A 13,774-nucleotide genomic window follows, 5' to 3' on the forward strand; every position below is an offset into this window, starting at 1 on the left:
GATTCTCCAAAGTCACTGGAGTCAGAAATATAGTCCCTGGGTAGCCTTCCTGCTCCGCCCTGTCCAGATGGTTCTTGTGGATTTGGGACAGGCTTTTTTGGTTTTCTTTTAGGCCTATAAGGAGGTTTGGGGAAGTTTTGACCTCTTCTGTTCTAACAGAAGAGGTCAAAACTTCCCCAAACCTCCTTATAGGCCTAAAAGAAAACCTAAAAGAAAACCAAAAAAGCCTGTCCCAAATCCACAAGAACCATCTGGACAGGGCGGAGCAGGAAGGCTACCCAGGGACTATATTTCTGACTCCAGTGACTTTGGAGAATCGGACTTTGAAAGTAGTGCATTGAATCATTTGGGAAGATTAGAAGAGTTGAGACAAATAGGAAAAAAACACAAAGGCAACAGCAACAACTCTGGACATCCTGATGATCAGGTATTATCAATTATTAACTTATCCGATATACAGCTTACTGAGACAGAGGAAAGCCTATTGAGAAGAGGCTTAACCTTCTCACCCACTAACAGGTTTGATACATTTGAGGTCATAAAAGATCTCTATTTCTTTTGCAGGAGGCTGATGCTTAAGAAAATTTATCACACTTCTGATGATTTGGTTCCCCCCTTGGACGCACTAGGACTGGATGAGCAAGATAAAAACATATTTTCTGATTTTATCTCACTTCTGGAAGAACAAAGCACACAAGCTGGGGTAAGTCAATCCCCTTTTAGACCTGCATCAAAATTTCTACCCTCCTTCAACACTTGCCCACAGGTCCAGGTGTTCTTTGATGTGGTATCTTCAGAAATCCAACAGATCCCAAACACTAACGAGAGAGAGTTTGACAATCTGACACGCCAAGAACGGAAAGCTCTGGGAGACCTTTCCAGGAGACCTGACATCATCATTAGGGAGGCAGATAAGGGAGGCAGCGTGGTGGTTTGGCCAAGGGAGCAGTATGAGAGAGAGGTATATAGACAATTGAACAACATAGACTTCTACAGGAAGCTTTCAGGGAATCCCACGGAGTGCTTTCAGGGGGAGCTGAAGCTCCTTCTGGAGGAAGGCCTGTCAGAACAGATTATCACTAATAAAGAATTTAAATATCTTTGGGTAGAAAGACCTATAACTCCCACTTTCTATATTCTCCCCAAGGTGCATAAGGATAAACAAAATCCCCCAGGACGACCAATAGTGTCGGGCATTGGGGGCCTGAGTGAGAAGTGTTGCTCGTTTGTAGACTTCTTTCTCCAGCCCCACGTTGTCTCCCTTGACTCATATGTCCGTGATTCAACGGACATTTTGACAAAAATACAGGATGTACAAATGGGTCCAGATGACATTCTAGCCACATGTGATGTGGAGAGTCTTTATTCGAATATATCACATGATCATGGAATTCGGGCTGTGAAATATTTTCTTGATATGGAGACAATTGAGAACAAAAGGAGAAACTCTTGGTTACTTCAACTACTTGAATTTATTTTGAAACATAATTTCTTCCTGTTTAACAACACTTTTTACTTGCAGATAAGGGGCGTAGCCATGGGGGCTAAATGCGCCCCATCTGTGGCAAATTTATTTTTGGGATGGTGGGAGAGAGAGTGTGTGTGGGTGTCGTCTCTGGAGCGATTCCACCCCGCTATTGCGGGGTGGCATCGTTTCATAGACGACATCCTCATCCTATGGCAAGGCCCCCAAGAGGATCTTAAACGATTTTTGAATCTGCTGAATACCAATGATATGAATATTTTTTTAACGTCTGATATCTCCTCCACAACAGTTAACTTCTTGGACTTGCATATTATGAAGGATGAGGAGGGACATCTGATTACAACTCTCTACCGGAAGAAGACTGCTGTTAACAGCCTGCTGCATTTTTCTTCCTATCATACGCCCACAACAAGGAGGAATGTACCAGTGGGACAGTTCTTGAGACTGAGGCGGAATTGCTCGACGCCACAGGCGTTTGAGGAAGAAGCAGGGAAACTGGCATGCAGATTCCGCGAGAGAGGTTACCCAAACAAATATGTGAGAAAAGCATGGAGAAGAGCCAGATTTACGAACAGGGAGACCTTGCTACAACCTTCCACCACCAAGAGAGAGAAACCAAGGGGGGACCAAATAGTTAGACTAACAACAAGATACAATGACAAATGGAACAAAATATATAAGATTGTACAGTCCCATTGGGGTATTTTACAAAGTGATCCTATCTTGAAACAATATTTAGCCAAGAAAGCCTCAATTACAGCCAAGAGGGCACCTACTTTACGGGACCAACTGTGCCACAGCCACTACACGTTGCCTACAAAGAGTCTTAGCGTGAAGGGGAGTCACCCGTGTGGACATTGCTCGATCTGCAACCTAATGCCCCCAACTAAATTTATAATTAACCATAGAGATGACAGAAGGGTCTTTCTACAGGACTTTATAAACTGCCAAACTCCCTGGGTCATATATATGCTTGAATGCATTTGTGGGAAGAGGTACGTAGGACAAACCCAAAAACCTTTAAAAATCAGGATACAGAAACATCGATCCACAATAAAATTGGCCCCCAGAGACAACCTGGAGGGTAAGATGCTCACCACAGTGGCAGCACATTCCTTACTATGTACACCGGGTAACATGGACAGATGGAGAGTCTATGGAGTCAAGAGACTTTTCCTTAACAATAGAGGGGGCAATCATACAATCAGATTGCTACAGCTAGAGCTACAGTGGATACATAGATTAGGTACGAGATGCCCTATGGGCCTTAATGAAGAATTTGGGTTTGGGTGCTTCTTACCACCTTAATGAGGTTGGAGTGCAACCACATGAGATTGGGGTCGTTACATATCTGATGTGGGCACCATACTTTTCTGACCTATATCACCTTGGTGGGTGTGTAGGGGGCTTTGGAAATTTAGAGACTTACGTATATTGTCTCCTTTTCTAGGGTCTCAAGGTAAGGAGATCTGACTTTTTCTTTCTGTATGATATTCTCCAAGACCCTAAGGTGAGAGGGTCTGGCCTTTTTACATCATTTTAATTTTATTACTTAATTATGTCTGCATAGCTTCCTATTATTTTATCTAGGACCGTGAGGTAAGACGGCCTGACTTTCTTTACATTTGGACGATATGGTGATGTACCCATGTGTTTGTATTTTTCTGGAGGACGAATATTAACACTATGTATCTGTTACAGTCCCCCTGATGGAACCTTTAGGACTCTGTATTCCATTCTGAATGCCTCATACATTAAGTGACGAAGAGTCTATATATGGCTACATGGATCAATCCTCAGGAGGATGATGGGCTAAAGAATATAGGAGGGATATGACTCTTTTGGATGTGTCCTACATATCTATTTTGCATTACACTCTTACCTCTCTTTGTGAAAAATACAGTCAAATTTATTGTTGTATATATCTTTTTATAATTAATGTATATGGAACCTAACCACTGATGGGTTAATAATGTTTTCCAGTATTTAGTGATATTTTGTCTGTAGATACTGGCTTGTGGATACAATTATAACAATATGGTCATTGATTTTTGTGGAGGGATGCTGTTTTCTGTTTCACCACTAGATGTCCCAGGCAGCCTCTTTCCTCATTCTCCTCTCTTTCCACCTATATTTTTCTCTTGACTTTGCAGCATTTTTATTTTCCACTAGATGTCTCTATCGAGACCGCTTTGAGTTTCCCATACATTCCAATGAACTATACCTGACAAGAGCCACCGTAGTTTTAGGGGCGGATACGGCAGCGCCGTTGCTGTGGCGACGGCGCGCCTGATCACGCTGATGACGCGGCCGCGTCCATTGCGGAAGTTTAGTATTTAAGTGACCAGCTGATAGATAGCGTTATCCCTGAGGTAGCTTTTGGCGCAACCGGTAGGATCTGGATCCCCACGGCCCCATCCCATTCCCCACACGAGGGTAAGCTCTGCTCAGATGCCTGAATCATTGCTTTCTTTACATGGTTATACGCATATTTGATCTTTACCTACTGCGGGCTTGGGTCTGATACACGTGGTCATTTGACTCTGGTATGTTTGGGATCACTCCCTGTTTTGTGTTCATTATTTTTCAACCTATTTTTTCACTGGTTTTCTCCCTGCACTATCCCCTATTGTTTATTCATCACTAGCTTCAGTCCTTCTTGGACCCTGCTGTTTGCTCTAGCATTGTCAACACCTATTTTTGGTTCACATTGAAGTCTTGCATATGACCCATATCAACTATATTGCACAGCACTTTATGCATTTGTATTTTTGCACAGTTCCTTAGACCAGCAGTAATTGTCATGCTACTTTATAACCCTTGTGGCTCCCTAGGACGTTGGCTATGCTGATACAGCTATTTAGCTTGCTTTATTTTCTAATCTGGTACCCTAAAGTGGCTGTTTATTTGAACATGCCCATCTGATCAGCATACCAACTACCCCGGGTCCCACCTTTGACTGAGCGGATCTGTGATTCTATTGTATTACATTACAAGGGAAACTGGATGGCAAGAGGCCAGGGGATCCTCATTGTTGTTTTTAATTGTTTTTAATCATCATGTCGCTTGAATTTAACAATAAAGATTTATTATTATCTAAGATTACTGTGGTTTGAACACTATTATTGATAGATACTAAGGGGACTACTGTTCTTCTTCTTATACAAATTATCTATTTTTGGATCGATGATCCTAGTCCCTAGATATGAATTTTCCTTACATGGTATAGCTGTTGGTGTATCGGACCAAACAGCAAGCTTCTTTGGCTCTAATTTCTGAAGTGAATAAAATGCCTGCACATGAGGCTGAAGATGCCGATCTATGTATACGCTCACCCGCTCAGTCAGGGAACCACGGCCGGAAACTATTGGGCGCCCAGGTGGGCGTGTTTTAGATTTATGGATTTTCGGAAGGGCGTAAAAAGTAGGCGTGATGGGGTGCAGGACCTTCAGAAAATGTACAATGTCCTCACCTATAACACTACGTCTCGAGGCATCATCGATGATGGTAAATAATTGCCGCTGGCATCTGGTGACTCTGGACACGGAGACGCGCACATAGCAATCCCGTCGACCGAGAATATACACATATCCCTGTAGGCCAGCACATCCATAACAACAACGTTGCCCCCTTTATCGGAAGGCTTTATTTCCCATTTGGTCTGTTCCCTCAACTCGTCCAATGCCGCAAGTTCGTCCGTGGAGAGATTATGTGACTTGGAGTTTCTCCCAGAGAGTCGCTTGATATCGCGCTCAACAACTGAGATAAAAGTCCTCAGGCTGGGGTTGGCGGAGAAGGGCGGAAACCGATGCGATCTATTCCTGAGCTCAAGTTCATTCAGGGTGGGAAAATATGTTACTGGCAGTGTATCAGGTATTGAATCTATGGTGTTATCTGCCAACTCGTGTGGATCAAAACCGTTGTACAAATCAATCAAGTCGGCCATTGCCTGCTGGTCCTGCCCAGACAATTCAATTGCAGGTAAAGATGGTGGATCACTCCTCTGAATGCCATCGCCAATCGCCTGGCGACATCAGCGACGGGCGACAGTTCGGGGTGCGCGCCCGTGCGACGGCGCATACTCACGGGCGACCTGTCGCCGCAACACGCGCGCGCCGCGTGTTGCGGCGACAATTGTGGCCCGTGAGTATGGGCCATTAGTCTTAGCAACTGTCATTCATGAAAGGCTTATGAAAACAAAGAAAACCCTGAGAATACCCCATGAAGAGATGGACTAGTCCAAAACCTGTTCGTTCTGTCAGATTTTAACTTTCTTTTTTCGCTGGAGTGGTCCTTTAAGTATAAAAAAAATGTAGGAATGCGGAAAATTTGCTGTTGCTCCTCGTAAAATATAACTTATCTATTTTTTTCTTTTCCCCCAGTATCTTCAGCTTATGCAACTGAACATGAGGTGAGCATGGCAGAAATCAATGTGCTACTGTGATCAGTGAAGATCCATCCCTAGCAGACTGAAGTTTCTTACCTTAACACTAATTTTACAACTATTTTTTAAAGAAACTTGTAGTAGAAGAAATATACAAGCTGACCTCTTTATTCATTATTCCTTAAAGTCAACCAGAGACGAAGCACCCTCTCACCCTATATTTTACCATATATATCAGTGGGAACATTAGAGAAAACACCTACCCTGCTCTCTGTTTTATCCTTCACTGCTCAGCTTGCTTGTTACCAGCCCTGATAAAATCCCCGACTGAGCATTCAGTCTGGCTTTGCTCAGGAATCATTATAGCTGAGTCATTATAGCAGAGCCAGAAGGGGACAGGCTTGGGCTTGAAAAGACTCAGCTATAATGATTCCAGGGCTGATAACAAGCAGGCTAAGCATTGAAAGCTGAGACAGAGAGTAGGGTAGGTGTTTTCTCTAATGTTCCCACTGATATATATGGTAAAATACATGAGGGTGCTTCGTCTCTGGTTCATTTTAAATACCAATTTTATATCTGTCATGCTGAACTCACCCCTAGAACACTGTATACCTTCTGTTTTAAGAAGGCAAATTTTAGTCAGTGTTGCTTTCTAGTAGGAGGAGGGATTTTTGATCTATTTTAGTCTCATAGTTACATAGTTATTTTAGTTATTTTAGTTGAAAAAAGACAAACATCCATCGAGTTCACTCAAAAACACTAGCCTGGACCTTCTCTCATCCCTGTTGATCTAGAGCAGGGGTCAGGAACCTATTTGGCTGAGAGAGCCATAAACGCTGCATATTTTAAAATGTAATTCTGTGAGAGCCGTACAATATGTTTCAAACTGGCACAGTGCGCATGCGCAGCAGAGGGCTCACATCCCTGTTGCAATGGTGATGTGTACACAGTTGATCCGCCGGGCAGCGGAAGTGTCAGACATGTCTTTAGCTTCTCTTGGGTTTCAGCAACATCAGCAATTTCCCTGAAAGCCAGACTGGAGAAATACCGACTAACAGCTTGTACAATAAGCTAGTTGACTTGGGAGTTGATTCACTTTGTAGGACAAGATCCAGGGACATGGCACTTTGGCCCAATAGGCTGCCTGTCAAGTGACAGGCAGCCTATTGGGCCAATCAAAGTGCGTGGATCTTGTCCTACAAAGTCACTGGACCTGACAGGTTCCAGGGTGGGATAAATGGAGCAGCTGTTCATTTTGGGGGTTACGCGAGTAAGTTACAGCAGTAGCGTGCATACTAAATTTTACATGCGCTGCCGCACTAAGCTGAGCTGCTTGAGCTTAGTACATCAGCTCCTACTGATTTGTATGTGAGCCAGATGTAGCCATCAAAAGAGCCACATCTGGATCGCTCAGGAACAGCCGTATCAGTCCGCCGACAGACTGTACACACGCCGGACTGTCTGCTGAAAACCCGCCCAGCGGGAGGTGACGACAGACCCGTCGTTGCCTGCAGTCCGGCGTGTGTACGGTCCTTAAGACTTCTTTTCTCCACACTAAATAAGCCCAGTGTATCTAACCTTTCCTGGTAAGTGAGACGTTCCATCCCTTATATCAATTTTGTTGCTTGCCTTTGCACCTGCTCTAAAACTGCAATATTTTTCCTGTAATGCAGTGCTTAGAACGGAATACCATATTCCAGCAATATTATGCTAGCTTCCCTAGTTTTTATTTCCCTTTTAATGCATTCTAACATTTTACTTGCCTTAGCTGCAGCGGCTTGGCATTTAATATGATTACCATGTTTTCTGCCATATGAGATGCTCCAGAATATAAAGCACATCCAGGTTTAGAGGGCAACAACCAGGGGAAAAAATATATGCTAAACCTGGTGCGTCCATGTTCCAGGAGTGTCTTGTACATGTTCTCCCCCAGATGGTGTCCTCCTGTTTTCCCCATGTGTCTTCCTGTGTCCCCCATTTGTCCTTATGTGTCTTCCTGTGTCCCCCAATGTGTGCTCCTGTGTCCCTCACATGTCTCCACGTGTCCTCCTGTATTCCCCATGTGTTCTCATGTGTCCCCCATGTTTCCCCATATGTCCTCCTTTGTCCCCATGTCTCCCCATGTGTTTTCCTGTATCCCCCATGTGTCTTCCGGTCCTCCCCTAGGTCCTCCTGTGTCCCCTTCTGTCTGTTCCCCTCCCACCCCCCCCTCCTGCATGCCTCTGCTCACTCTCTGTGTCTCCTGGCCCCCTCATGGGTCCGTCAGTGTCCTCTTCTGTCTTTTACCCTCCCCCCCCCCTCCTGCATGTCTCTGCTCACTCCCTGTGTCTCCTGGCCCCCTCATGGGTCCTCCTGTGTCCCCTTCTGTCTGTTCCCGTCCCCTCCCGCGTGCCTCTGCTCACCCCCATGTTCCCCCCGGTGCCTCCGCTCACTCCTGTGTCTCCTGACCCCCCAGTTGTAGAGTGTGTAATGGCAACTTACCTTCTTTATGAGCCCATGAGGATTGCAGACATCCGTCTCCCTTGCACTTCTCGCTCTAGTGAGAGATTGCATCATCAGTTCAAGCCGCTCACTAGAGCTGGAGGTGCAGGGGAGACGGATGTCTGCAATCCTCGCAGGCGCATGGAGAAGGTAAGCTGCCACTACGCATACTACACCCGTGGGGCCAGGAGACACGGGAGTAAGTGGAGACACGTGTGGGGGGGGAGGGGGGGGACATGGGAGTGAGCAGAGGCACAGGGGGAGGGGAACAGAGAGAAGGGGACACAGGAGGACCCATGGGGGGCCAGGAGACACGGGGAGTGAGCAGAGGCATGTGGAGGAGCAAGCACACACAGGCAGGGAATCCCCGACATGGCGGCGGGTCGATGGTTCGTATCAGCGGGTGTTCGTAAGTCGGAGATTCCCTGCCTTTGCTGTATAAGACGCAGAGACTTTTTCTCCCCAATTTATGGGGAGAAAAAGTGCTTCTTGTACGTCAGAAAATATGGTATTTAACATGTTGTCAACGAGTGCTCCTAAGTCCTTTTTCAAGTTGTCCCCATCTGTATCCCGTTTATTTGGTATGGTGCTAGTTAATAGGTATGACCAAAACGCATTACTTTCTATTTTTCAACATTGAATTTAATCTGCCATTTATGTGCCCATATATAGCAATTCTATCCAGATCATTTTGCAATATGTTACTATCTTCCTGAGAGTTGATGATTCTACACAATTTTGTATCACCTGAAAGTATAGCAACATTGCTTTCTACTTCATCTCCTAAGTCATTAATAAATACGTTGAAGAGCACTGGACCCACCCAACCCCTGTGGGACCCCACTGCTAACTGTAACCCATTTTGAATATGATCCATTGAACACAACTCTGCTTTCTGTCCATTGGCCAGTTTCCTATCCATGCACGCAGACTCTTCCCCAGTCCTTGCATCCTCACCAAATGGACACACAAGTCCATTATACTTTCCTAGTGGTTCTGGGTGACCATGAGCTGCTTGTGTGTTCTGTTGTACTGGTCCAAGCCCTATCGCATAGAGATACATCAATCCCTGCCATGCACTGATGAGGACTAGAAAGTCCAAAATAGGCTGTATGCATGTTTGATTGATGTGGCTCTGTAAAATGTATTAGCTATTGGCTTGCTCTACACCAGTGGTTCTGGATGTGAGCCTGGTGTCAGGAGCATAAAGAGATGATTTGTGTATTTGGGAGTAATGCATCAGTGGAAACCACAGTTGCTCACTTAAAGCTGAATTATCGCAAATGCCTTCTGTTTTAAGAAGGCAAATTATACTAAATGTTGTTTAGTAGGAGGGCTGTCACCATGAGCTCTCTAGGTATTCTGTAGAGCCCCTAGCCTAGAACAAGCATACAGCCACTGAAGTCAAACTTGAATCCAAACACTTGAATTCAGCTAGGAAATCCATCTATCTATACCAGTGATGGCCAACCTTGGCACTCCAGCTGTGACAAAACTACAAATCCCATCATGCCTTTGCCTCGCCGAGTTATGCTTAGAGCTGTCAGAGTATTGCAATGCCTCATGGGACTTGTAGTTCCGCCACAGCTGGAGTGCCAAGGTTAGCCATCACTGATCTATAAGGTACCAGTATTTTGTTTTTCTAATAAGCAGCAGTGATAGGAAAATAGGATTGACTAGAATGGGGCTTACTACAACTTTTAGCTTTGTAGCACTTTCTCAGGCTTGGTAAAATTGCCCTGCTGACTTCCTTTTCCAGTACCAGGATTTTTTGTTTATCTTACTTTGAGAGCCCAATATACAGCAGTAGTAGCAATGTTGGATTACAAGGTGTAGGACAACGAATTGAAGATCTGAGTTGCCACAGTGCAACCAACGTCAGTTTATGTGGGAAAAATCCATCCTCACTCAGATAATTAGATTTCCCTTTGGTACAGCTCCACCCACAAAATTATATTTATGAAAACATTTAAGAAATTAGGCATTTGGTGAAAGTCAGGTGTGGCTTCATTGGAAGTAAGACCAACACTAACTATCTACTTGTTGTTAAAATGTTTTTAACTTTTTTTTACACTAGACACCTCATGGTTTGATTGTCTTGTTTGCTAATTAAACACTCCACCAACGATTTTAAGGACCATTATTGTGGATAATTGTAAAATTACAGTCACTTACAGTAAGTAGTAAAAAGCTGACAGATGTGACAGATTTCGGACTAGTCCGTCTCCTCATGGTAGATTTTCAGTATTGCCTTTATTCTTATACAAAAGCACTCTCTGGAAAGGATCTATACAAAGATGCCGGCCAACCTCCCTACGCTATTTTGGTAGTTGGACTAAGCAACTACCATTCAGTAAGTGCTTTTGTAAATAAAGAAATACATGTGCATGCCCCATGAAGAGATGTACTAGTCTAAAACTTGTCATATCTGTCAGATTTCAACTACCTTCTGTAAGTGACAGTGACATCCTTCTGCTTTTGTGAATATAAGTAGAGATAAATGTTCAAAACTCAAACACCGTATTATGGAATACATGGTTTGGAAACCGAACATCCGCATTCAGGACCATTTCAGCACTGAACAACAGGATAGGGTGTGTTTCATTTACAATAAAAATAACATTCCTATAGCGCTTTTTTTCCCACAGGACTTAGACTTTCTCAGATTCAGTAGTTGTTCACACCAGGGGCGTACCTAGAAATCCCTGGGCCCCCTTGCAAAAAAAAAAATCCAGGACATTCCCCCTTCCCTCTCCCCCCCCCCCCTCGGGCTCTCCTCTCAGCGCTCCCCCTCCTGCAATCATTGGTGGCAGCGGGCAGCAGCGGCGGTGACAGCAGGAGGGGGAGCGCTGAGAGGAGAGCCCCTAGGTGGGAGGGGGGGGGGGGATGTCCTGGATTTTTTTTTTTTGCAAGGGGGCCCGGGGTAATGTGTTCAGCCTGCCACCGCCGCTGCTGCCCATTGCCACCAATGATTGCAGGAGGGGGAGAGCTGAGAGGAGAGCGAGGGTAGGGAATGTCCCCTCTCCCCACCGATCTGCCACACTCTCCTCTTATGCTGCAACCCCTCCTGCCCCCCAAAAGTCCCTGAGCGGGCCCTAGGTGGGCCCTGCCCCCCCCCCCTCCTGCGACGGCAGGGGTCGCATCCCCTATTGTTACGCCAGTGGTTCACACAACAAAAATTATATTTCTGCAAATGCCAAACTGAACAGGTGTGTTTTCAGCCTGGATTTAAACACATCCAGAGATGGAGCTGTCCTGATCTGCTGATGTAAGGAGTTGCATAACGTAGGAGCAGCATGACAGAAGGCTCTGGGACCAAAAGTTTCCAGGTAGACTCTGGGTATGACTAGATTATTAGAACCTGTGTATCTGAGATTGCAGGGATTGCTATGCAACTGTAACATTTATTTCATGTATCCAGGGCCCAGATTATGAAGTGATTTAAATGTCAGTAGGCCTATCTTGAATAGGACCCTCCAGTTTATAGATAGCCAGTGAAGGGAGTGCAGGACTGGTGTTATGTGGCAGTGACAGGGTTGGTTGGTTAACAGTCTGGCAGCAGTATTCTGTATCAGCTGTAGGCGGTACAAGTCCTTTTTTGGAAGGCCGGTGTAGAGAGCATTACAGTAGTCCAGTCGAGAAGTCATGAAACATTGACTAAGGTTGACAGATCGTCTGGGGGAATGAGGTGCTTGATTTTTGCTATGTTCTTCAGGTGAAAGTAGGGTGATTTCACCACAGCAGAGATTTGAGTTCTGAAGTTTAAATCCCTATCAATTAGAACTCCCAGGCTACGCACATGCTCAGAGCAGTGTAGATCCATGCCTCCTATTCCCAGTGGTGAAGACTGCAAGTTAAGTTGTTTTGTTGTTATGCGCTGCCCTCCGATCAGGAGGACTTCAGTTTTATCTGCATTTAGTTTCAGCCAGTTGTCACTCATCCATTGCTGTAGTTCTAGGCGTTTATAGTTGAAGTTGGGTCTGTCACACCATGCTTGAAGGGTGTCGTCAGCATAGCAGTGGTATGTCAGGCCGTGTTTTTGAATTCGTTTTCCAAGCGGTAACATGTAAATAATTTAAATACGATACTTCCTCTGAGATGGAAGGAGGAAGTATTGAAATTAAATGAAACACTCCCCATCCTGCTGTTTGGTGCTGAAATGGTGCTGAATGCAGGTTTTGGGTTTCCGAACTATGTGGTCCTGAATTTGAACATCAACACCTGTAATAATTTTGAGCCTTTTCAGAGATCCATACCTGGCCAATACAATGCTAATATTTAGTATTTATTTCATTTCAGCAGACGGCTTTATTTACCATCTACAGCTTGGCAACAAAAAGTGATATAAGTGGCACAACTTTATTAGAAAGGACAACTCCTTAATCTCTCTGAGCTCCTCCAGCAGAGCTGTTCTACTAACCTGCTACTGTATGTATGTATAGTAGAATTCAGCATCCTGAGTCAACTCCACAACATAGGTTGTTGCAATAAAATACAATTAGATTGAATTGTTTTTGCCTCAGTCAGCAAACCACCCAGTGAGTTCAAGGTCAATTTATTTGAGACTATAAGATGCTCCAGACCATAAGACGTACCCTGGTTTAGAGGGCAGGAATCATGGAAAAATATACTAAACCTGGAGCATCCATGGTGCAGGGGCGTGTGGTAGAGCTCCTCCCCCCAAGCTGTCTCTGTATCTAATCTACACTGCCCAGTCTCTGTAAATAAGTTAACAATAGTTACCACAGTCTGAGTAGTCTAATGAAAATTGAACGTTTATGGCAGCCTCAAGCAATTAAGTGCAACATGCAATGTGATGGCATGATGTATAACCCATCTATAATAGCTACAAACATTTGAATAGAAATATATGCCAAGGAAAGACTTAGACAGCTGGCTATATTATGAAAAGTGCCCAGTGCAAAGAGTAAAAAACGAATGAGGAAAATTGAGCACACAACCGAGAGTTAACAGTTAAAGCTGCAGAGTCTAGCAGAGTACATGGAAAGTGAAAGTAACACGCCATGCGGCAGGCGGATGGAGTTCTTTGCATTGAGGAGGAGGAAAGTGCAGAGAGGATAGAGACTCACCAGAGGATTACCCAGAGCACATGGAATGTGAAAGTTACATACCATTCTGAGTGGCAGATGGAGTAGTGTGCACAGTGTGCAGTGGAGTGAGGAGGAAACTGCAGAGAGGAAAGGGGCTCACCACAGGATCACTGAGGTATCTGTCTGTTGCCAGTGTAATGTCTGAGTGTGCTGCCCGGAAGCTCCCTTCCACATTGAGTAGCACGCATGCTCAGTGTGAAGTTAATTATGCTGCTGGTGGTAAAATACTAAATATCTCCACAGCCACACCTCCAACACTCCCCAAATTTTCAGGGAAAGGAGGGATTCCCCCCCCCCCCAACTGCCTCTATG

The 13,774-nt window shown here is 44.8% G+C and overlaps 1 protein-coding gene across 2 annotated transcripts in view; it reads left to right on the forward strand.

Annotated features, from left to right (window-relative positions):
- The window catches only part of LOC137531739 (SLAM family member 5-like), an 83,300-nt gene extending 70,552 nt beyond the window's left edge, over positions 1-12,748 (forward strand). Inside the window, exons 6-7 of one of the 2 annotated variants that reach the window (XM_068251706.1) lie at positions 5,869-5,897; positions 12,651-12,748. In XM_068251706.1, coding sequence (XP_068107807.1) covers positions 5,869-5,897; positions 12,651-12,734 — 113 coding nt within the window. In that variant the 3' untranslated portion in view covers positions 12,735-12,748. The remainder of the gene's footprint in view (positions 1-5,868; positions 5,898-12,650) is intronic. The other variant, XM_068251707.1, reaches the window with a different exon arrangement.
- Positions 12,749-13,774: the final 1,026 nt, after the last annotated feature.

The sequence above is a fragment of the Hyperolius riggenbachi genome, chromosome 9 (genome assembly GCF_040937935.1).
Source record: "Hyperolius riggenbachi isolate aHypRig1 chromosome 9, aHypRig1.pri, whole genome shotgun sequence".
Taxonomy (NCBI): domain Eukaryota; kingdom Metazoa; phylum Chordata; class Amphibia; order Anura; family Hyperoliidae; genus Hyperolius; species Hyperolius riggenbachi.